This window comes from Ailuropoda melanoleuca, chromosome 12, assembly GCF_002007445.2.
Source record: "Ailuropoda melanoleuca isolate Jingjing chromosome 12, ASM200744v2, whole genome shotgun sequence".
NCBI lineage: Eukaryota > Metazoa > Chordata > Mammalia > Carnivora > Ursidae > Ailuropoda > Ailuropoda melanoleuca.
Window position 1 is genome coordinate 24,719,696 of NC_048229.1, and position 25,904 is coordinate 24,745,599.

Here is a 25,904-nt window from a genome sequence, read left to right on the forward strand (position 1 = left end):
TATCTTATTACATATTCTGGGTACCCGCCAATTGTCAGATACAGGTTTTGCAAATATTTTTTTGTAAGCTGTAGCTAGTTTTCCTTTTCTTGACAGTATCTTTTGAACTGCAAGAAATGTTTAACTTTATTACAGTCTAGTTTATATTTTTCTTTTATGGTTTGTGTTTATTTTTTCCTATGTAAAAAATCTTGGCCTAAAACAAGGACGAAAAGCATTCCTCCTATGTTATTTTTGAGATGGTATATATTTTTGTTTCTTATATTAAGGTCTATGTTCCATTTGGGGTTAATTTGTGAACGTTTTGAGGTAAGAGTTGAGGGTTGTTTTTGTGTGTGTGTGAATGGGGACATCACACTTTTTTTCAGAATAATGCCGCACTCTGTCATTATTATAGCTTTAATAAGTTTTGAAATCAGATCTTTAAGGTCCAAATTTGTTCTATTTTAAAGAAAATGTTTTGACTCGTATAGGTCTTTTGCATTTCCATATTTGTTTTATTTCATTATTTTTTGAAGTAAACATAACCTCAAGATTTTATTGTCTTCATAACAAAACTAAGGATGAAGCTGAGAACTGGGTTTCTTGGCTCTTTCTTCTTCCAGTTCACTTGTGAAAAGGGGTAGGGTGGCTAGTAGCTAAGTGCTTGAGTCTGGGGACAGACTGGGATTCTAAATCATCTGAGCTGTGCCCATAACCAACTGGCTGACCTTGGTCATGTCTACTTTTCCCAGGGTTCAGGATTCATGTCTGTAAAAGTGGAAAAATGGACATAAAACTATACAGCACAGGAAGTGAAGCAAACATTAAATAACAGATGATATTATACAGCTCAGTGAAGACCCCATCCTGGTGCAAAGGTGAGAAAAGGTTCTTGGCAAAGAGAAAAGCATGTACCAAGACTCCAAAGCTAGTGAGAGGATGGCTTGTTTGGAATCAAGTGAAGTCCAGTAGGGCTGGAAGATGAGAGTGATGGTTGGAGGGATGAGGGGAAAGGGGCTGATGAACATGGTTTCATAGGCTATGATGAGAAATTTGGATTTTATTCTGACCGTTCTGGGAAGTTGTGGGAGGATTTAGCAAGGCAGACACATGATTTTTTAAAAATGCGTTATTTTGAAATAATTATAGATTCACAAGAAGCTGCAAATATAGTGCAGAGTGGCTTTCACTCCGTTTTCCCTATGGTAACATCCAACATAATCTTACTATGGACACGAGGAATTTAACATTGGTTCAATCTTCAGAACTTTTTCAAAGTTACCATTTTACATGTACTTGTGTGTATGTGTAGTTCTGTGCAGTTTTATCATATGTGTAGATTCATTAACTACCTCCACAATCACAATACAGAACTTTTTTTGGCAGGAGGTCAAAAGGTTATATTTAGCACCCAAATGGAGAAGGTACAAATCAAATTAAGAGAAGGCTGAGGTGAAGCAATATATGCCTGAAGAAAAGAGTGTTATTTATAAAAACAGTCCTTGGGGGCTAAAATCTTGGTCTTAGCATTTGACATGAGCAACCAAGAATTTCTATGTTGTCAGTAAGTATTTTGGTCATCACATTATAGTGACCATCCTGACTAGATGGGAGTTGTTTTTTAAAGGGAAGGCCAGAAGAACAATCCAGCCAGATAGATCAAAAGGGTGTGGGTAGTGCTGTGGCCAAAGTTTAAGATCATCTGAGTAGGCTTCAACATGGTCAGGCAGTTGAAAGGGAAACTTATGGCATGTCCAACTGTATAAAATTTTGCCAGTGAGATGGGAACAAAATTATGGTGCTAATTAGTGGGTAGCTATGGCTGTGATGTTTAAGAGGGCATGGGTATCAGTGTGCCAAAATAAAGCCAGATGGCTGTTGCATTGCCAGGTGGGGTCTGCTCATGGCCTGCAGTGTTCCAGGCCCATGCTATTACCAACCCAAAGTAGGTGTAACAAAGCTACGAGAAGCCAGAAGGCTGGGCAATAGTATTTGTTTTGTGTGAGTGCTATAACCTGAAGCACCGAGGGCCCACTGACCACATTGGCTGGGTGATGTTCCCATTTCGGGTCTATGTAGTTGGAGGGAACCTGCATTCCTTAGTGGAATATCTTACTAGGTAAGCCCAGTTTTAGTCTTTCTTGCCCTCTCTGCTATCCACACTGCTGTGGGTGTGCGTTCTGGACATATGATCTCTACTTCCTAAGTGAGATTATTACAGGTGTTTGAAAATTAAGTATCTTTCACAGCCAGGAATATTTGGCAAAGCTGGCGGTGTAGGCTAAACAAATTAACATTTATCAGGGTGCCAAATAACTCTGGCAGATAGCCAAAGGGACATTTGATAGTGAGATGATCATATCTCACAGTAACTCAAGCCTTGACCTGGCCTCCATCCCACTCAGGACTGGGACAAGACCAAAAAAGACAGATATAAGAGGAGGAGGAACAAGGAGGCATGCCTAATCAATATGATCTTTGTAGATGCTGATATGTTAAGTGTCACTGCAGGAGGGAAGCAAAGGCAACGGATTTCAGTGCATTTTGATATTGAGTAGAGGGACCCAAGGGCTGGGAATTTAGTATAATGAGGTCCAGTGGTAGGAGGATCATATAAGATCATTTGTTGTTTGTAATTTCCAAAAGATTCAAGTAAGGTGTTGAGGCATTCTATCATTCTATAAGACCAGCAGCCTGGGACTGATAGGGAAGGCGAAACATCTGTTGAACAACTTGTTCTGAAGTGAGAGCTTCTTCATTCAATGTTGATATTGTCTGGAAATCTAAAGGGAATGAGGAGTGTTTCTGTAAGGTTTTGTATGGTAGCTGCATCAGTGGCATGTTTAGCTGGGTGGACAAGTAAGATGTATGGGTAGGTATTCACTACTGTTAAGTCATAATAAGTGACATTGGCAAAGGCAGGCAGACGTCTGATAAAATTGATTTGCTGGTGACTATAGGAGTGAGATGCCTCTGTGATGGCACCCCCTCCCTTGTATTGCCAGTGATAGTGTTCCCACAGAATGCACTGACTTGTCACCATGTAGGCCATGTCAGGACAGTGGGGGAAGCCCTTTGAGTTTAGCCCAAGCTTCAGGGGCTGAGGTTCCTCTGTGACTAATATCATGGGTCCACTGGGCCAAAGAAAGACGAATGGGATCTGGTGGGTCATCTGACAAAGTTTCCACCTAAGGTTTTGAAAACTGTCCCAAACTGTCAGCTTGGGAATTAAACGAGGCCCTAATAGCATGAAATTTAGCATGGACAAAGACATAGGTGACCTTAATTAGTATCTTGGGGGTAAAGTTCTTCACCCCAGAGGGGGATGTCTTGAATGAGAAATTATTACCGCCATTGGTTGCACCAAAGAACTAGAATTGGCAATGGCACAGGGGTCTGTGAAGTGTCATTGGGGTCATCTGTTGGCCAGGCATCCCCCAATGCTAAGATGACTGCCTGGAGTTAGGCCACTTGTATTGACTCTTGGGTCCATTTTCAGGGATATCCTGTTTAGAGGAAGAAAAGCAGCAGCTCTCCAGAGAATTCCATCACATGTACTGGTGGCATTATTATCACTATAGGATGTGATCTCCCTTTGTTGTTCACTTAGATGATCCTAAAGGTATCCCCAGGTAATCAAGGTCCAGGAGAAGGGTGCCCCCCTTCAGCACTGTGGCATCTAGCCAGAGACAGAAGACAGGTAAGGCCCTCTTGCTTCAGGTGGGATAGACCAGAGGGTCCTGGTTTGGCTCCATCCCATATCAAAACCTTGATGGTCATGCTGAGCTTGTGGGATGTTGCCTTCATGACCCAGGAAATAATGAGTAACTGAGTGCAGTGTCGCAGGTTCAGGTCCTGTGAGAGCCTCCATTTCCAAAAGGGCTCCGTGCAGCCAGCAGTTGTTGCTCAAAGGGCCTGTAATGTGGAGTCAAAACAGGCAGCTTTCTGCACCAGAAAAGCTTATAGGTAACTTACTGCCAGCATGAATGGTCCAGAGACTTAAGAAACATAGGAGGTGAGGGGCACCTGGGTGGCACAGTCACTAAGCGTCTGCCTTCAGCTCAGGGCATGATCCCAGCGTTCTGGGATTGAGCCCCACATCAGGCTCCTCCGCTGGTAGCCTGCTTCTTCCTTTCCCACTCCCCCTGCTTGAGATCCCTCTCTCACTGGCTGTCTCTGTCAAATAAATAAATAAAATCTTAAAAAAAAAAAAAAAAAAGAAACATAGGAGGTGAGCACCAGAACGTCCACCACGTGGTTGCCAGTAGGCAACTAAAAGATGTGCCTGTTGTATAGCCATCTGAACTGAATCCAGGGCCTTTCGTTGTAAAGATCCCAAAAGTAGGCTGAGTTGTGGGTGAGTGCATAATTAACCTTGGCAGTATTTGTAAATGGAGAATATGTTGCCTTCAGAAGTCAGAAAGACTAACTTAGGTTTGGCCTGCTTGAGACCTATTGCAGCTGACAAAATTAGAAGTTGCCTTTTAACAACATCAGGAGTAGAGAGACCCTTAGGCACACTAGATGAACCTAAGACTCACTGAGGTAGAATGACCTTGAACTTTACGGGGGGGGGGGGGGGGGGGGGGGGCAAGAGCCCATCTGCTCTCTGTAAGCACAACAATGATTGTTTGCATATCCTGTGTGTCTAGTAAGTTCCCTCAGAGGAGGATGTCATCAATGCAGTGCTATACATGGGTGCCTGGGGACAGCTAAAACCAATTAGAGTTTTGCCAGCAGAGGTCATATGTGATGGCTGAACTTCTGAGGTATCCCATAGGAAATCAAGTAAAGTAATAAACTGTTGAATTCACCTTTGAGAGTGAATGTGATTGAAAGGTTGTTGAAATAAGCACTGAATAGAACATATCAAACAGCAAACTATTTGCCAGCAGACGACTGAATAGCTTCATTCATTTCAATTATGTGAGCGAGTATAGGGACTTTAATGGGTGGGACCACGGCAGCAGTAACTTACCATGAAATGACATTCCTCTGAGGATTCTTAAATATCTACTGTGGTTTCTCAGATGTAAACAAAATTGGTTACTTCTTACAAGTCAATGAACCTTACCTAATTGTATGCTAAATATATCTTGTTGTACCTTCAAAATGATTGCTAGCCCTTTTCCAGTTTCTTTTCTCTTACTTAATTGATTCAATTGTTTTGCCTATTGACTTTTGCCTACTTCCTTTTGTTCTTATTTTTTAACTTAAAATTTTTCATTGAATAAATGAGGATAAATTTACACAAATGTATTTAACCCCTGCCAGATGCCTGTGGACAGCTGTGATTATAGCTAGTGAGATGTGTTCTCTGAGATCCAGCCCTGGATTTGAGGCAGGGTGACAACAGACAGCTATTATCTTCTCCAAACATGAGTGCTACTTGTATTCTTGTTATTAAAAAACATACCCATGGGGCGCCTGGGTGGCACAGTGGTTAAGCGTCTGCCTTCGGCTCAGGGCGTGATCCCGGTGTTATGGGATCGAGCCCCACATCAGGCTCCTCCGCTATGAGCCTGCTTCTTCCTCTCCCACTCCCCCTGCTTGTGTTCCCTCTCTCGCTGGCTGTCTCTAACTCTGTCGAATAAATAAATAAAATCTTTAAAAAAAATCATTAAAAAAAAACCATACCCAATATGGCAACTGAAATGTAAGCGATTTCAATAAACCTTAATTTATATGCACTGGGAAAAAATACTTGAGAAATTAAAGGCCAGGACTTGTTCCTCAGTTAAATATGGGTGATGATATCAAGAATGTGGAGAGCCTAACACTTCAAACTCTAAATGTTCCCTCCGAATGTTTTCAAATTTATTGAAATATGCCAATCATTTTATGGAACTCCAAGCTGAGAATTATATTGGATTATTCATGGTTTTTCTGTCAACCAAACAAAGATACAAATTTCCAGAGGGTTCATAATAAAAACACAATTTAACCCCAAAATAAAATGTTGGCAAATTGCATCTCAACTGTTAATTTGCATTCTTGATGATCCTTTATGAGAAAAACATCTTTGAAGTTTGACGTTTTCCCAAGAATTTACTGTATTTCAAATATTGTGCCTGCTTTGTTTTTGTTTCTTGAACAATTGAAGTATTTAACTGAATTATCTTCAGTATTATAGATCTTCTTTTGTTTTCAATGAAATTTTTGGTTTCAGGGGTGTTAAGGATGTATCAAAACATTCAAATGTATATCTTAACTATGTGCAGTTTATAGTTGCTAATTATAGCTCTACTAAATAAATCTCAACCTGTCGCACCTTAATCATTTTAGTATGTGTTATTATCGCCTATGTTCTACAGGTTACTTGCAGCTACTAGATCAGAAGGGTGGAAATCGAATGCTGTGCCTCTGGCAACTCTTTCCAACTGTGCTCAGTGACATCACATTGGTAGCTTGAAATTGGCCATAGTGAGAGTATTTACACCAGAGAACTTAAAAGACACTACAAACCAGGACTTACATGTATTACTTAAAGTCTAGACTTAAGAACATGATGGAAAATACGTAGTTAATGCAGATTAAAGTTAAAAGTGTGTTGTGTATGTAGTCTTACCTTGTACATAGTGGTGTACACCTGAGGAACAAAAATAAGCTGTTTCTTTGTTAATAAAAAAGGAAATAGCCACAATTCATATAAAAGAAAAAGGCAAAAGATATGAACAAACATTTTATCGAGAAGATATACAGATGACAAACAGAAGAAAAAAATATTCAACATTATAAATCTTTAGGCAAATGCAATTAAAGTTACTGCTTGCTTATTAAAAGGGTAAATTCCAAAGACTGAACCAAGAGACTGATGCCATGTACTGGCAAGGATGTGAAAGAACTGGAATGCTCATGCACTCCTGGCAGGTATGCAAAAGCAAAAAATCATTTTAGATCAGTTTAAGCAGTTTCTTAATAAACATTCACCTATTCTATGACTCAGGCATTTACTTTGAGTTACTAACACAAGAGACTTGAAAAATACATATATACATATTAAGTTATACACAAATGTTCTAGCACCTTTATTTGAAATTGCTAAAATGAGGTACCCAAGGCCCCTAACAGATGAACGGATAAACAAATGGTATATCCATAGAAAAGATACTATGCAGCAATAGAGTGAAATACTTATACAAGCATCACTGAAGAATCTCAAAATAATTACGAATCATGAATGAAACCAAAAAATAAACACTTTTTGGCTCAAATCATATAAAATTCTAGAAAATACAAACTAATTCATTATAAATGAAGGTAAATCAAAGGGTGCCTGGAGAGGGGAAAGACAGATTATAAAATGACATGAGGCAAATTAGGGGTGATGGACATGTTCATAATCATGATTATGATGAAGTTTTGTGGGTTTATATGTACGTCAAACTTAACAAACTGTACACCTCAAATATGTGCAATACATTGCATGTCAACTATACCTGAATAAAGTTCTATGAAACAGTTCCCAAAAAAACAAACAAAAAATACAAAACCCAAGATCTCCCACTCTTTTCATAAAATCAGGTTTGGCAGCCCTATACTGACTCTTTCCTGATGACTTTGGAGGAGCAACCTTGCCTTAATGGTAGCAAATATTTATGAGCAAGTAAATCCATTCCACTCATTGAGCAGGAATGCTGGCTAGGTCACAGTGCCACATTCAGGGACTAAGGGATCTCCTTTCTCTGTATGCTTGTTTCCCTATCTGTGTAGAACTGGCCTTTAGGTGAACATACCAGAAAGGGTTTGGGAATCCAGAAAACCAACAGCTTATTTTCTTTGACAAAGATCTCAGACACAAAAGATGCACATACCTGGAGGTCCTGAGAGTTTCTGTGCACACCGATCCTGCACAGTCACAGTCACTGGAGCATTTGTTGACGCGATGTTAGAAGGGGCACATGTCGTCTACTTTGCTGCAATCTTCTCCACTGCAGTGTTACTGTACCAATTATAGTTCCCCCAGGGCCCTGTAGTCTCACCATGACACTAGCCTAGTGAATTGTGAGTATCAGGGCACATGGCTCCTTTGTAGGACCTGGGGTAGAGATTCCCCTCACCACTACTGAGCATTATGTGACATCCACTGTGAAAAAGAAAAACAATTCATGTAGTTCTCAGAAGCACTGGAGGTTGTCACAACTTCCTGATTCCTCAGGGTGTTCTCTGAGCCCACAAAAAAATCCTGATACCCAGTCCGCAAATTAGGACAAGGTCCTGCAGTCTTTCCTAGGAGACCTCAGGCAACAGTGTAAATTAGGCCAAAGCTGGAAAGAGCTATTTTCTTTCATCAGACTGTCATCTCTGAGGCACACAAAGCATTGGGAACCCCAACAAAGCTGTTCACTCCTTAATGCCAGCAAAGCCCAGCTGTTTTCAAAACACCTCACACAGTGAATAGAAACCCCCAAGATCAAAGGTGGCTTAACAATAATGTCTTTTATTACTGCAAAATCCAAAGCAATATGAGGCAGGGAGATCCCAGGTTGGTGACTTGGAGGATAGGAAAATCCAAGAGGAGTGTCACACAAAACTAATACATCCTGGGAAATGTGGTCCTTTTTGGCAAGTTACCAGCAGAATGCAGACTGGGTCCACTGGGCCATGCCCTAACTTCTACAAGAGAAGAGAATGAAGACCCTATAAGGGCTAAGAGTAATCATGATTTCCTCCAGCAAAAGGGGAAGGAAAGAGGTCAGCTTCCCTGAGCACATTGTGGTGGTAACTAATGCACTAACGCACACTGTGTGAACCTGCTGAGTGGTAAAGGTGACAAAACTCTTTCACAGAAAGTGGCAGTGACATAAATCTGGCAAAAGCCCTGGACAGGTTAGGAAGCATAACACAGCTCCTTATAGATTCACACATACTTCAACTAAAAGGAGATCTCCCCACTGTGGATTTTCAGATGTACAGGCTTAAATTTAGGTAGATGGCTTCCTCACGACTTTTCTCCTCCACTGTAATTATCTAAAAGGAAACTGCACAGCCCTGTACATCTAAGGTCTTTCCCTAATATGAAGTCTCTGGTGTTGAATGAGGTCAGATTTGGAGCTAAAGGATTTTCCACATTCTCTGCACTCAGCAGGCCTCTTTCCAGTGTGAACTCTCCGGTGTTGAATGAGGCTGGAGCTTTGGCTAAAGGATTTTCCGCATTCCCCACACTCATAAGGCCTTTCTCCAGTGTGAACTCTCAGGTGTTTGACAAGGTTAGATTTGCAGCTAAAGGACTTTCCACACTCATTGCACTCAATAGGTCTTTCTCCAGTGTGAACTCTCCAGTGGTTCTTGAGGTTGGAGCTATGGCTAAAGGATTTTCCACATTCCCCACACTCATAAGGCCTTTCCCCTGTGTGGACTTTCCGATGTGAACTAAAGCTGGAGCTTTGTTTAAAGGACTTCCCACATTTACTGCATTCATAAGGCCTTTCTCCAGTGTGAAGTCTCCTGTGATGAATGAGGCTGGAGCTTCGGCTGAAGGATTTCCCACATTCATTGCACTGATGAGGTCTTTCTCCAGTGTGAACTCTCTTGTGGTAAATGAGACTGAAGTTTTGGCTAAAGGACTTCCCACATTCACTGCACTCATAAGGCCTTTCTCCAGTGTGAACTCTCTGATGTTGAATGAGGTTGGACCTTTGGCTGAAAGATTTTCCACATTCTCTGCACTCATAAGGCTTCTCTCCAGTGTGAACTTTCCTATGGCTATTGAGGCTATAGCTTTGGCTAAAGGATTTCCCACATTCATTGCACTCGTAGGGCCTTTCTCCAGTGTGAACTCTCCGATGTATAATGAAACTGGAGTAATAGGTGAAGAATTTTCCACATTCACTGCATTCGTAAGGTCTTTCTCCGGTGTGCACTTTCTGGTGCTGAATGAGGTTACATCTTCGGGTACAGGCTTTTCCACATTTGCCACACTCATAAAGCCCTTCTCTAGTGACAACTCTCTGGTCCTGAGCAAGTGTGTCTGTGCAGGTGAAGGCTTTCTTGCATTCTCCACAGTTGTGATGACTTTTTCCATTGTGAAAGACAGCCTCACACTCATTATTCAGCTTCTGCCCAGTTTGAGTGACCTGTTGTTGGAGAAATCCCATGCTGGCTAAGAAGTCCTTCCGTGTCTTCTCACAGGTAAAGGGCTTCCCTGACACATGGACTGTACAGTTCTTTAAAAATGAGGCTCTGTCCACATAACTTCTGAAGGGTATCTCTCTAGTGTGCTGCCCCTGGTACTGTCGAAGGTTGGCAGCTAAACAGAATTGTTTCCTACATGTATATGGTTTTTCCCCAAGATATGATTCCTGGTGCTCAGCCAAGTACAAAATGTTTCTCAAGATCGGGCCATGCAGTTCAAAAGGCTGAGCCTTCTGAGAAGATGAACCTGCCTTGAGAATCCCAATCTTTGACACTCCTATAGAAATGCTCTCTTCAGAAGCTGCATCCCCATCCTCTACTCCATGCCAACAATCTGAAAGCAAAGAAGTGATGATGAAATACATGTTGACTTTATTGGGAAGGGGGAAAAACAATCACAAATGTACATCTGACACATTAAAGAACCAGTATATGGACTATTTTGGGGTTAGGTTTTGGAAGCAGCTGCTTTGTACTACTGGGTCCCCAAGGTCACAGAATTGGGAAGGCCTCACTAGGCACAGGATACAAGGAAAGGGTTGGGCTGGGGCAAAACACATCTTCTACAACTCATTCTACTATTAATGGCTTTTAGCAGGATTACATCTGCTGGTGACATGTGACGCTGTGCAGAAGTCTATGTCCACATGTAGGAAAATCTGACTGGAACAAAGTAACTGGTTTTAAGAATTAATAAAAGATGGGGTGCCTGGGTGGCTTAGTTAAGTGTCTGACTTGATTTCAGCTCTCGTTGCGATCTCAGGGTAGTGAGACTGAGCCCTGTGGCAGCCTCCATGCTGGGCATGGAACCTACTTAAGATTCTTTCTTTCCTTCTCCCTCTGCCCCCAACCCTCTCTTTAAAAAAAAAAATTATTAAAAGATATGTCCACACTTTAGAATACAACAATGTTGGAAATCACTGAGGAGAGAAGAGTGTGAGGAATGAGTGAGAAAAAAGGTCCAGAGAGGTGGGGATTAGCCTGGGGCTGGAGAATAAAAATGACAAGTCAGGGAAGTGTCAAGAATGGAAAAGGGAAGGTAGAAGTGAGTTGTGGCCACCAGCAATGGTAACAAAACACAAGTCAAATATGACAGGTTCCTGGTATGATTTGAACAAAACTCTGACATCACATTCTCCCCCAGCTGTCATTCACCTGGGTCAGGCCCTCTCTGGGCCCATCTTGTGGAGACTGGAATTATATCCATCCTGTGAAGGACAGGGGACTCTTCTCCCAACCCCAGCTGAGCAACTTTATGGGACCTAGAAGATCCGCATCCTAAGGGTAAGATAGGACAGGTCAATGGTTAATATTGGCCTGAAACAACTCAGCACACAATGGATCACAGGAAAGATACTACAGAAAGTACCTCCATGCCCAGCTAGAGGAAAGATGGTGGGACAGTAAGCACCAGGAGCTTGCCTCCTCACCTGGACCACAAATGCACAGACAGAATCAATCTGATGTAACTATTTTGCAACATGCTAAATTGCTTTAATTTTGGTCAATACCAGCTCTTAACATTGTGTAAGTTATCCACGTCCCAACTTGTCTAACTCTGAGTCCCAGAGCAGGCAGCCATTTTCCTGGAGCAGCTTGCTGGAGCCAGGGTGGGCAATAAGGACTCTGTCCTCCAAGTACCACAGATCTGTGCTTCTGGTGGTGGAAGTGTGACAGACAGGTGGGCAGCCATTGTTGCAAAACCTCTCCCTCCCTGACTCAGGCAATTTTACAGGGGATTTAAAGGGCAGATGTCTATCCCCTCCAGCACCCTCCCTTCATGTTTCTCTTATTCCCCTTTTGGGAGGCAGAAATTCAAGGACTAGGATATTCAAAATCACATATATGGGGGAATAGAGAAAATCATCATACATTCCTAGGGAAAGGCACAATCTCAGAAAAAAACAGAGAAGATCTTAAGTGTACACCTCAGACTGATCTCCAGTAGAGACACCCTAAAACCATTAAACAAACAAACAACAACCTCCAAATGTCCAGTTTTCAACAACAACAACAAATCACAGGATGTACAAAGCAACAGGAAAGTTTAACCCATTCTAAAGAAAAAAAACAAATCAAGAGAAACTGTCCTTGACAAAGACCACATTGTATACTTATTAGACAAAGACTTTATTCTTTTTAAAGATTTTATTTATTTGACAGAAAGAAGAGAGAGAGCACAAGCAGCGGGAGCAGGAGAGGGAGAAGCAGGCTCCCTGCTGAGCAGTGAGCCTGATGTGGGGCTCGAACACAGGACCCCAGGATCATGACCTGAGCTGAAGGCAGACGCTTAACCAACTGAGCCACCCAGGTGCCCCTAGACAAAGACTTTATTTATTTTATTTTATTATTTTTTTTAAAGATTTTATTTATTTATTTGACAGAGAGAGACACAGCCAGTGAGAGAGGGAACACAAGCAGCGGGAGTGGGAGAGGAAGAAGCAGGCTCCCAGCGGGGCAGGGAGCCTGATGCAGGGCTTGATCCCAGGACCCCGGGATCATGACCTGAGCCAAAGGCAGACGCTTAACGGCTGAGCCACCCAGGTGCCCCTAGACAAAGACTTTAAAACATCTGTCTAAAAGATGCTCAAAGAGCTAAAAGAAAATGTGGGCAAAGTCAAGAAAATGCTGCATGACCAAAACATAAATATCAAGAGAGACAGGAAATATAAAGAATAATCAAAAAGAAATTTAGGAGATGAAAAATAAAATAACTGAATGAAAGAACTCACTAGAGGGATACAAAAGCAGCTTTGAGAAGGCAGAAGAAACAATCAGTGAACTTGAAGATACCGAATCTGAGGAAAAGAAAGAAAAAGGATTGACCAGAAGTGAATATAACCTAAGAACCTGTGGGATACCATCAGTAAACCAATATATGCAATGGATTAGTCTAGAAGAAGAAGAGGGAAACAAAAGGACAGAGACCTTTTTGAAGAAAGAATGCCTGAAAACTTCCCAAATTTGCTGGAAGACACAAACATTAACATCTAAGAAGCTCAGTGAACTCCAACCAGGCTAAAATCTGAGACTCACACTTGGCACATTATAATCCAAGTGTCAAAAGCAAAATGCAAAGAGAGAATCTTGAAATCAGTAAGACAGAAGTGACTCATCGCCTACAATGGATCTCCAAAGATTAGCAGATTTCTCATCAGAATCCACAGAGACCAGAACCAGTGGGTTGACATATCCAAGTGGTGAAGGAAAAAAACCAAGAATCCTATAACAAGCAAAACTGTCCTTCAAAAGTGAGAGAGAAATTAAGATCTTGCAGATAAAAAAATCCAAGGGAGTTCTCTACCACTAGATGTATCCTGCAAGAAATTCTAATGGGGGTCCTTCAGGTTGAAGTGAAAGGACACTAGATAGTAACTCAAAGCCATTTGACCAAATAAAGATCTCTGTTAAATTAAATACACAGACAATTATAAAAGCTAGGAACTTGGGTTTATTACTCTACTTTTTGTTTTCTAAGTTTTAGAGATTAACACATAAATAACAATTACTGATCTAAATTTTTGGACACAAAACACACGCAAGATGTAATGTCATGACATCAATAACTAAAAGGGGTGGGACAGAGTTGTATAGAAGCAGAGTTTAAAAAAATTTGATTGAAGCTAAGCTGGCAACAATTCAAATTAATTGTTATCATTTTATATGTTAAATATAACCCCACAATTAACTAACAAAAACAAAAACCCCAAAAAACAAAGCCCTCTAGAAAGTATACAAAGAAAAACAAAAACAAAACAAAACCAAAACAAAACCAACAAATCAGAACATTTCACTACAAAAAAATCAAGTGAATACAAAAGACAGTAATACAGAAAATGAGGGACAAAAAGCTACAAGGCATATAGAAAACAAATAGCAAAATGACATTAGTTCCTCCTCATCACTAGTTACTATAAATGTAAATAGATTAAACTCTCTAAACAAAAGACAAAATTGGTAGAACGGATAAAAAAACCATGATCCAACTATATGTGGTCCACAAGACACTCACTTTAGACCCCAAGACACAAGTTAATTGAAAGTGACTGCTTGGAAAAACACGTTCCAAGAAAACAGTAATCCAAAGAGAGCAGGGGTGGCTACACTAATATCAGATAACAGAGACTTTACATCAAAAAGGTTATGAGACAAAGAAAGACATTATGTACAATAAAAGGTTCAAGACACAAGAAAAGATAATAACTATGAATATTTAGGTACCTATGACCAAATAAAGATCTCTGTTAAATTATAGACCATCAAAACCTATGAAGCAAAAATTGACAGAACTGAAGGGAGAAATAGACAGTTCTAAAATAATAGTTGGAGACATCAATGCCCCATTCTCAATAATATAGAATAAACACAGCAAAGTAAGGAAATAGAAAACTTGAACAACACAATAAACCAAGCAGACCTAGCAGAATACACAGAACACTCTGCCCAACAGCAACTACACATGGGACATTTTCCAGAAGAACGAATATGCTCAGTCACAAATTAAGTGTTACTGGATTTAAAAAGCCCGAAGTCATGCAGAGTATCTTTCCAATCACAATGGGTGAAGTTAGAAATCAAAAACTGAAGGAAAACTGGAAAATTCACAAACCTATGAAAATTGAACAAATTGTTTGTATACAACCAATGGGTCAAACAAGGGTCACAAGGAAAACTAGAAAATACTTAGGTTGAGACAAATGAAAAGACAATATCAGCAAAAATAACGTGAAGCAGCAAAAGCAGCACTATGGGGGAAATTTATTGCTATAAACACTTAAATTATAAAGGAGAAAGATCTTGAATCAACAGCTTAACTTTACAACTTAACTACAAAAAATTCCAAGAAACCCAAAGCTAGAAGAAAAAAAAAGAAATAATAAAGATTAGAACTGACATAGAGACAAGAAAAACAATGAAAAAAGTCAACGAAACTGAAAACTGGTTCTTTCAAAAAGCTATCAAAATTCAGACAAACTTTTGGGGTGCCTGTCTGGCTCAGTCAGTGGAGCCTGACTCTTGATCTTGGAGTTGAGCTTGAGCTCCATGTTGAGTTTAGAGATTACTTAAAAATAAAAGCTCTAAAAAAAAATTGACACTTTTAACTAGATTGGCTTAAAAAAATAAAAAGGAAGACTCAAAATAGTAAAATGAAAACTTATAGTGATGGGGCGCCTGGGTGGCACAGCGTAGCGTCTGCCTTCGGCTCAGGGCGTGATCCCGGCGTTATGGGATCGAGCCCCACATCAGGCTCTTCCGCTATGAGCCTGCTTCTTCCTCTCCCACTCCCCCTCCTTCTGTTCCCTCTCTTGCTGGCTGTCTCTATCTCTGTCGAATAAATAAATAAAGTCTTTAAAAAAAAAAAAAAGAAAACTTATAGTGGGAACATGACTATCATTTCTACAGAAATAAAAGAGACTGTAAGAGAGTACTAGTAAGGAGACTGAATCACTAACCAAAAACCTCCTGACAAAGAAAAGCCCTGGGGCGCCTGGGTAGCTCCACTGGTTAGTTAAGTAAGTGCCTGCCTCCAGCTCAGGTCATGATCCCTGCGTCCTGGGATCCAGTCCAACATCAGTCTCCCTGCTCAGCATGAAGTCTGCTTCTCCCTCTACCCTTCCCCCCGCTCATGATATCTCTCTCTCTCAAATAAATAAATAAAATATTAAAAATAAAATAAACTCAGATTCTTTTGGGGGAGAAAAAAAGAAAAGTCCTGGACTTGATGGGTTTCACTGGTGAGTTCTGCCAACCATGTAATGAAGAACACACACCTATTTTTATAAAAAACAGACAAAGCCACTACAAGCAAACTGTAGACCAATATACTTGATGATTTATCAAGGTAAAAAATCATCAACAAAATATTAGCAAACTGAATTCAGCAGCATAGTAAAGGATTAAACACCATGACCGACTGGGGTTTACTTCTAGAATGAAAAGGTTGGTTCAACATACAAAATTTAATCAATGCAATACATCCCATTCACAGAATGAGGAAAAAATTACATGATCATTTCAACTGATGCACAAAAAACATCTATCAAAATTTAACACCCTTTCATGATGAAAATAGTCAACAAACTAAGAACAGAAGGAAACTACCTTAACATAGTAAAAGTAAAAGATTACAACCCATGGCTAATATATTCAATGGTGAAAGACTGAAAGCTTCTTCCAAAATCAGGAAGAAGGATTCCAACATTCACTACTACTATTCAAAATGATATTGGAAGCTCTAGACAGGGGGAAAAAAAAAAGAAAAAGAAAAAAGGCATCGAAAGGTAAAGGAATAAGTAAAATTATCTCTCCTTGTGAATATATTATACACAGAAAACTAGGCCTAAAGACTTAAAAACTTTTAGAATAAATGAATTCAGCAAGGTAAAGGAATGAGTAAAATTATCTTTGCATGTGAATACATTATACACAGAAAACTAGGCCTAAAAACTTAAAAACTAAATGAATTCAGCAAAATAACAGGATACAAATACAACGTAAAAAGAGAGGAGAAAGATGGCGGAGGAGTAGGGGACCCTATTTCAACCAGTCCCCTGAATCAAGCTGGATATCTACCAGACCATCTTGAACACGCACGAAATCAGCCTGAGACGTAAGAAGATACATCTGGATCTCTACAAACAAAACATCTCTGATGCTTGGTCTCGAGGATTGACGCGGGGAGCCGAGAATCTGCAGGTAGATATCAGAAGATAAACAGAAGGGGGAGGGAGCCACCACACTCATGTGCTGGAAAGGCAGAAGCCTCCTGCACTGGGAAGCAGGCTGGACTAGCAGACCAGTAGCAGGGGGGAAACCAGACTGAAACCTGGAGCTCGGGAGGGTGCGCGTGAGTGCAAGTGAACCGGGGGTGGCTGGCGGTCTTAGAAGCACAAAGGGCAGAGGGGAGCCTGGGTGGCTCAGTCATTAAGCACCTGCCTTCGGCCCAGGGTGTGATCCCAGGGTCTTAGGATCGAGCCCCGCATCAGGCTCTCTACCCCGCTGGGAGCCTGCTTCTTCCTCTCCCACTCCCGCTCTCTGTGTTCCCTCTCTCGCTGGCTGTGTCGTTCTCTGTCAAATAAATAAATAAATTCTTAAAAAAAAAAAAAAAGGCACAAAGGGCAGAGACCATCCGGCCCTAGGAGTGAGGACTGAGAGAGTGGTTATGGGGTGCACAAACCAGGACACTGCGGGTTTTTATCAGCATCGACAGAAACGGAGTCAGTGTGGCCTGGAGAGCTCAGGGAAGAGCAGACTGTGATCTCTCTGTTCTGAGACAGAGGTTTGGATACGGTCACTGCTGCTATGACTCTCAGAAGAGACACAGAAAGCCGCCAGGGAAAGCCACTAGAGAACAAAAGCCCCGAAAAACCGAAAAACCAGTTCTCACTGTGCCCATCCCCCCAACCCCATAGGGGGCAGGGAAACCCTGCCCAAACAGGATTGCCTGAGTATCAGTGCAGCAGGCTCCTCCCCCAGAAGACAGGCTGAAAGAACAAGAAGCCCACATCCCTAAGGTCCCTATAAAACAGGTGCATCTTGCTTGGGTCCTGGTCAATTATTTGGACTCTGTACATCCCCGCAACCACACCTCATCAGAATGACAATGAGGAGGAACCGCCAACAAATAAAAGAAACAGAGACTGTGGCCTCTGCCACAGAACTAATGGATATGGATATAACCACGTTGTCAGAAATGGATTTCAGAGTAACAATTATCAAGATGATATATAGGTTTGAGAAAAATATTAACAAAAATATAGAATCTCTAAGGACTGGAATGAGAATGAATCTGGCAGAAATTAAGAATTCGATGAATGAAATGCAGTTTAAACTGGACTGTCTGACTGCCAGGGTAAACGAGGCAGAAGAATGAATTAGTGAGTTAGAGGATGAGATGATAGAAAAGAAGGAAAGAGAGGTAACATGGGAAAAAAACTCCATTTTCATGAAAAAAAGCTACGGGAGATTACTGACTCAATGAAATGTTCCAATGTCAGAATTATCAGGATCCCTGAGGGGGTGGAGAAAGAGAGAGGTCTAGAAGAGATATTTGAACAAATTGTAGCTGAGAACTTCCCTAATCTGGGGAAGGAAACAAGCATTTGTGTCCAAGAGGCAGAGAGGACCATTCCCAAGATCAATGAGAACACACCAACACCACAACATAATAGTAAAATTCGCAAATCTTAGATCCAAGGAAAAAAACTTGAAAGCAGCAAGGGGGAAGACATTCCTTACGTACAGAGGGAGAAACATCAGAATAACGTCAGACCTGTCTACTGAGACCTGGCAAGCCAGAAAGGGCTGGCAAGACATATTCAGAGCACTAAGTGAGAAGAACATGCAGCCAAGGATACTGTATCCAGCAAGGCTGGATGGAGAGACAAGGAGCTTCCAAGACCGGCAGAAACTGAAAGAATATGTGACCACCAAGCCAGCCCTACACGAAATATTAAGAGGGTTCTATAAAAGTAGAAAGACCCCAAGAGTGATACAGAACAGAAACTGACAGAGACAATCTACAGAAACAAACAAGGACTTCACAGGCAACATGATGACATTAAAATCATATCTCACAATAATCACTCTCAATGTGAATGGCCTAAATGCTCCCATAAAATGACACAGGGTTGCAGATGGGATAAAAAGACATGACCCATCCATATGTTGTCTACAAGAGACTCACTTTGAACCTAAAGATATATCCAGACTGAAAGTGAAGGGATGGAAAACCATTTTTCATGCCAACGGACCTCAAAAGAAAGCTGGGATAGCAATTCTCATATCAGACAAACTAGATTGTAAGCTAAAGACTGTAGTTAGAAATACAGAAGGAACTATATTATTCTTAAAGGATGTAACCAACAAGTGGATATGACAATTATAAATATCTATGCCCCCAACAGGGGAGCAGCCAACTACGTAAGTCAACTGTTAACCAGAATAAAGAGACATGTACATAATGATACGGTAATAGTAGGGGACCTCAACACTCCACTCTCAGCAATAGACAGATCATTTAAGCAGAAAATCAACAAAGACACAAGAGCTTTGAATGACACACTGGACCAGATGGACCTCATAGATATGTACAGAACACTTCACCCTAGAACAACAGAATACTCCTTCTTTTCAAATGCATGTGGAACTTTCTCCAGAATAGACCATATACTGGGTCACAAAACAGGTCTCAACCAATACCAAAAGACTGAGATTATTCCCTGCATATTGTCAGATCACAGTGCTTTGAAACTGGAACTCAATCACAAGAAAAAATTTGGAAGAAACTCAAACACTTGGAAGCTAAGAACCATCCTGCTTAAGAAAGTTTGGGTAAACCAGGAAATTAAAAAAGAACTTAAGCAATTTATGGAAGCCAATGAGAATGAAAATACATCGGTCCAAAACCTATGGGACACTGCAAAGGCGGTCCCAAGGGGGAAATACATAGCCATCCAAGCCTCACTCAAAAGATAGAAAATTCTAAAATGCAGTCTTTATACTCACACCTTAAACAGTTGGAGATGGAACAAAAGAACAGGCCTAAGCCACGCACAAAAAGACAACTGATTAAGATTAGAGCAGAGATCAATGAATTAGAAACCAGAAATACAGTAGAGCAGATCAACAAAACTAGAAGCTGGTTCTTTGAAAGAATAAATAAGATTGATAAGCCACTGGCCAGACTTATTCAAAAGAATAGAGAAAGGACCCAAATTAATAAAATTATGAATGAAAAGGGAGAGATCACGATTAACATCAAGGAAATACAAACAATCATTAGAAACTATTATCAACAACTATCTGCCAGTAAATTAAGCAACCTAGAAGAAATGGATGCCTTCCTGGAAACCTATAAACTACCAAGACTGAAACAGGAAGAAACTGATAATCTAAATAGACCGATTAAAATGAAGATATTGAAGCAGTGATCAAAACCTCCCAAAAAACAGGATTTCCCCGTGGAATTCTACCAAACATTCAAAGAAGAAATAATATCTATTCTCCTGAAGCTGTTTCAAAAAATAGAAATAGAAGGAAAACTACCAAACTTGTTCTATGAGGCCAGCATTACCTTGATCCCAAAACCAGGCAAAGACCCCATCAAAAAGGAGAATTACAGACCAATGTTCCTGATGAATATGGATGCCAAAATTCTCAACAAGATCCTAGCTAATAGATCCAACAGTACATTAAAAGGATTATCCATCACAACCAAGTGGGATTCATCCCTGGGACGCAAGGTGGTTCAATATTCGCAAACCAATCAGTGTGACAGAATACATTAATAAGAGAAGAGGCAAGAACCGTATGATCCTCTCAATTGATGCAGAAAAAGTATGTGACAAAATACAGCATCCTTTCCTGATTAAANGCTAATAGAATCCAACAGTACATTAAAAGGATTATCCATCATGACCAAGTGGGATTCATACCTGGGATGCAAGCGTGGTTCAACATTCGCAAATCGATCAGCATGATACATATTTTCAACAAGAAAAGTTTCAGGAACCATATGATCCTCTCAATTGATGNAAAACCCTTCAGAGTGTGGGGATAGAGGGTACATTCCTCAATTTCATAAAAACCATCTATGAAAAGCCTACAGTGATTATCTTTCTCAATGGGGAAAAGCTGAGAGCCTTTCCCTTAAGATCAGGAATACAAGGATGCCCACTCTCGCCATTATTGTTCAACATAGTACTAGAANAACACGACAAGGATGCCCACTCTCATCATTATTATTCAACATAGTACTATAAGTCCTTGCAACAGCAATCAGACAACAAAAAGGGATAAAAGATATCCAAATTGGCAAAGAAGAAGTCAATCTCTCTCTCTTCACAGATGACATGATACACATGAAAACCCAAAAGACTCCACCCCCAAACTACTAGAACTTATAAAGCAATTCAATAATGTGGTGGGATACAAAATCAATGCTCAGAAATCAGCTGCATTTCTATACACTAACAATGAGACTGAAGAAAGAGAAATTAGGGAATCAATTCCATTTACAATAGCACCAAAAACCATAAGATATCTCGGAATAAACTTAATCAGAGAGGTAAAGGATCTATTCTCTAGAAACTACAGAACACTGATGAAAGACATTGAGGAAGACACAAAAAGATGGAAAAACATTCCATGCTCATGCATCAGAGCAATCTACACTTTCAACGCCAACTCGATCAAAATACCAATGACATTTTTCAACGTGCTGGAACAAACAATCCTAAAATTTGTGTGGAATCAGAAAAGACCCCGAATTGCCAAGGAAATGTTGAAAAAGAAAAACAAAGCTGGGGGCATCACGCTGTCTGATTTCAAGCTATACTACAAAGCTGTGATCACCAAGACAGCATGGTACTGGCACAGAAAAAGACACATAGACCAATGGAACAGAATAGAGACTCCAGAAATGGACCCTCAACTCTATGGTCAACTAATCTTTGACAAAACAGGAAAAAACATGCACTCTCTCACACCATACACAAAGATAAACTCCAAATGGATGAAAGACCTCGATGTAAGACAGAGAATGAAACTTGACCACTCTCTCACACCATACACAAAGATAAACTCCAAATGGATGAAAGACCTCGATGTAAGACAGGAATCCATCGAAATCATAGAGAACATACGCTGTAACCTCTTCGACATTGGCCACAGCAACTTCTTTCATGACATGTCTCCAAAGGCAAGGGAAACTAAAGCAAAAATGAACTTTTGGGACTTCATCAAGATAAAAAACTTCTGCACAGCAAAGGGAACAGTCAACAAAACAAAGAGGCAACCCATGGAATGGGAGAAGATATTTGCCAATGACACTACAGATGAAAGACTGGTATCCAAGATCTATAAAGAACTTCTCAAACTCAATATCCAAAAAACAAATAATCAAATAGAAAAAAATGGGCAGAAGATATGAATAGACACTTTTCCAATGAAGACATATGAATGGCTAACAGACACATGAAAAAATGTTCAACATCATTAGCCATCAGGGAAATTCAAATCAAAACCACATTGAGATACCACCTTACACCAGTCAGACTGGCAAACATGGACAAGGCAAGAAACAACAAATGTTGGAGACGATGTGGAGAAAGGGGAACCCTCTTACACTGTTGGTGGGAATGCAAGTTGGTATAGCCACTTTGGAAAACAGCGTGAAGGTTCCTCAAAAAATTAAAAATAGAGCTACCCTACAACCCAGCAATTGCACTACTGGGTATTTACCCCAAAGATACAGATGTAGTGAAGGGAAGGGCCATATGCACCCCAATGTTCATAGCAGCATTGTCCACAATAGCCAAACTGTGGAAGGGGCCGAAATGCCCTTTAACAGACGAATGGATAAAGAAGATGTGGTCCATATATACGATGGAATATAACTCAGCCATCAGAAAGAAAGATTACCCCACATTTGCATCAACATGAAGGGGACTGGAGGAGGTTATGCTAAGTGAAATAAGTCAAGCAGAGAAAGACAATTATCATGTGGTTTTATTTATTTGCGGAACATAAGGAATAGCAGGGAAATCATTAGGAGAAGGAAGGGAAGAATGAAGGGCGGGTAAACAGAAGGGGGAATGAACCACGAGAGACTATGGACTCCAGGAAACACACTGAGGGTTTTAGAGGGGAGGGGGTAGGGGGATGGGCTAGCCTGGTGAAGGGTATTAAGGAGGGCATGTATTGCGTGGAGCACTGGGTGTTATATGCAAACAATGCATCATGGAACACTACATCAAAAACTAACGATGTACTGTATGGTGACTAACATATCATAATAATAATAACAAAAAAGAACATAAAAAAACCAGTTGTATTTCTGTACATTAAAAATGAACAATCTAAAAAGGAAACTATGAAAACAATTCCACTTATAATAGTATCAAAAGAAAAAATATTAGATATTAACCAAGAAAGTAAAAGATACGAACACAAGAAACTACAAAACATTACTAAAAGGAATTAAAGAAATTAATAAGTGGAAAAACATCTATATTCATGGAGTGAAAGATTTAATACTGTTAAGATATCAATATTATCCCAAACCATCTACAGATTCAATGAAATCCCTATCAAAATCCCATTTTTTTGGTAGCAACAGAAAAATTCACATGGAATATCAAGGACACCAAATAGCCAGAATAATCTTGAAAAAGACTAAAATTGAAGGAGTCACACTTCTTAATTTAAAATTTGACTCCAAAACTATAATAGTCAAAACACTGTGATACTGTCATAAAGACAAATACAGACCAATGCAATAGAACAAACACTCCAGAAATAAACTCTTGCATATACGGTCAAATGATTTTCTATAAGGAGGCCAAGACCATCTAGATCATTCAATGGGGAAGATCCATCAGGCTGACATCAAGGCTACTGATCCTGAATCCTTCCCTATGAGGGTTTGAAGCAGGTGCTGTGGCAATAAAGGAAGAGAAGTAGGAATGCACTCAGTCCAGCTCTAGAAACCACAGCACCTACCTAGGGAATTGGGGAAGGCAGCAGTATCCATCGTTCAGATGTGAGACAGAGCTGCCCCTACGGAAAAGGGAAAGCTGGAGCCTAGCCCTGGGCACAGGATGACAGCCTTACCTAGTGAGGATGTGAGTGCAAAGTTCTCCAGCATCACATCATAGTACAGGCATCTCTGATCCTCATCTAGGAGATCCCATTCCTCCCAGGAGAAATATAGGGCCACGTCCTCAAAAGTCACACTTCCCTGCCAGGATAGAGAAAGATGAAACCACTAACAGCCTCACTCCTGAAGACCCATAAACCATATCCCCACACATCTACCCCATGTCCCTCCTCCTCCCAAGATGCCCAAATCAGAGGAGATACCAGACTTTGGTGTCACTGGTGTCTGCTCTTTCCTTATACTCCCATTATTAACTGTGTTTATTCTGCTTCCCACTCTGCAACCAGATGGAGTGTGTTAAGACCTTGCTAAGGTCACCTTCTGGGGCACCTGGGTGGCTCAGGTCAGAATCTCAGGGTTTTGGGATCCAGTCCTACATAGGGCTCTCTGCTCAGCAGGGAGTCTGCTTCTCCCTCTCCCTCTGCCCTTCCCCCCTCTTCTTGTGCTCTCTCACTCACTTTCTCAAATAAATGAATAAAATCTAAAAAAAAAAAAAAAAAAATCACCTTCTTCCTCTGATCCAGGCCTTCCCTTGCCTCCAGATGGATGCCTAACTTCAGAGGCAGTCATTCCAAGCTTGACTCTGGTGCGCAGTGCCCCAATTTGTTCTCACCAGAAAGAAAGGAGGCCTGCAATTACCTGAATGAGCTTAGCCTCATCTCCGAGCAGTTCCACATACCAACGCCTGTTTTTGTAATAAGCTTCCACATTTTCTTTTGATGGCCCCAAATGGGAATGCCCATATAAACCCTGGCCTAGATTCAACCCTGAGCTAGGATTCTTCAGGGTCCCCAAACTCAGGGCTGGGAGAATGGCAGGTGAAGAGTCTCATGACACCACAAATCTGGACAAAATGTGGGACGGCACCAGTGGAGGGGCTGGTACACCTCCACTCACTTGTGTAGGTTCCAAAAGCACTTCTGCAACCATCGAAACCTGTGGGAAGAGGCAGGTCTTCGATGGATGTGACCATGGTGACTTTCCAGGGGCTCAGCCCTTTCCTGTGTCCCTGAGGGGCACCACCAGAGCCACGCAACCTCGGGAAGACAGGCCAGTCTCTGTGCCTTGAGTCCTTGGAAAAAGACTCAACCTCCCCCTACGTCCTCATCACCCCCTACAATCTGTTCTATTGAACAGACTTTGGAGGCTATCTCAAACTCTAGCGTAGACCATGTCTCTCTTTTCCTCAAAATTCTCCATGGCTCCCAGGGTCCTCAGAATGAAGATACCACACTTCGGCCGGGCAGTCCAGGCGTGACTCCACCTCACGCTCTCTGTCACCTGAGGGCAGAATCCTCCCGTCTCAGGCCCCCCCTCCAGCCTCTGCCCCAGCCAGCCCCTCAGCCCGGAGCCCGCTCCCGCAGCCAGCGCGCCGGCGCTCACACACGGGGCCCCCGCCCACCGGCACCTCCCTGTCCCAGACACCGGGGCCTGGGCCGCAGGCACGCGAGCAGGGGCTCCGCGCTCGCGCCCTTAGGGTCTGGGTGGTGGGAAGGCGGGGAGGGCCGGGGGACGAGCGTTTACCTGAGCCGGGTCCGTGGGCGCAGCCGCCGCCATCGGAGCCTCTGGGCGAAGTGAAGTGATGACAGCTGAGCGACCTGGGCAGTCGCCGACACTGAAGCCTCCAGGCCGGCCTCGCAGGCGGCGATGTCCCCAACAGTAAACCCGCCTCCCTACAGTGTGGACAAAGCCTCCTCTCGTACCTTCTCTGTCCGTCGCGTGGGTCTCAATCCGTGTTCCGGATCCTCTTACCGAGCCCCCAAACCCCAGAACCGCTAAAATGACCGCCACAGAAACGACGGAAGCCCCGCCTCAAGGCGGTTCGCCCTGCCGGAAATGTTCCCTTTCTGGATTTTCATTGGGTTATTACCGCTGCCGCTCAACGCAAAGCTTTCTGGGTAATGTAGTTCCTTCGGTAGATCAGGCCTGGAAGAGGGGCGCTCAACACCAGAAACTCTCAGAGAAATGATCAAACAGCAAGGCAAGGCTTAAGGGAAATGACCCTCCTATACTTCTAAGGTGGGAGAAGGACTTCGGTTCTTCTTAAAGGGGCAGGAGACCAACTGGCAGTCCCAGAGGAGCTGGACACGGGCAATGTCATTTCTCTAAATCTCTCAGAACACTGCCA

General features: G+C 41.6%; 1 protein-coding gene across 7 annotated transcripts; it reads right to left on the bottom strand.

The window, feature by feature from the left end:
• Positions 1-7,820: 7,820 nt before the first annotated feature.
• Positions 7,821-25,595, bottom strand: ZNF211 (zinc finger protein 211). 7 transcript variants are annotated; one of them, XM_034639334.1, is made up of 5 exons: positions 25,301-25,595; positions 24,283-24,384; positions 23,731-23,857; positions 11,272-11,394; positions 7,821-10,450 (listed from the first exon to the last, which is right to left on the bottom strand). In XM_034639334.1, the coding sequence occupies exons 3-5, from the start codon at positions 23,762-23,764 to the stop codon at positions 8,982-8,984; spliced, it is 1,626 nt and encodes a 541-aa protein (XP_034495225.1). In that variant the 5' UTR covers positions 23,765-23,857; positions 24,283-24,384; positions 25,301-25,595; the 3' UTR covers positions 7,821-8,981. The 7 variants fall into 7 exon arrangements, with proteins under 7 accessions (XP_034495225.1, XP_019660948.1, XP_034495224.1 ...); XM_019805389.2 differs by having other exon boundaries at positions 24,283-24,405; XM_034639333.1 differs by having other exon boundaries at positions 24,283-24,712.
• Between the last annotated feature and the right edge of the window lie 309 nt (positions 25,596-25,904).

Coding starts and splice junctions, on each gene's coding strand:
- ZNF211 (XM_011231654.3), bottom strand. CDS start 25,333: ATGGCGGCGGCTGCGCCCACGGACCCGGCTCAG. Junction 23,858..25,300: donor CGCCCACGGACCCGGCTCAG/GTAAACGCTCGT, acceptor CTATCCTGGCAG/GGAAGTGTGACTTTTGAGGA. Junction 10,451..11,271: donor CCAGAGAGGGCCTGACCCAG/GTGAATGACAGC, acceptor CTTTGCTTTCAG/ATTGTTGGCATGGAGTAGAG.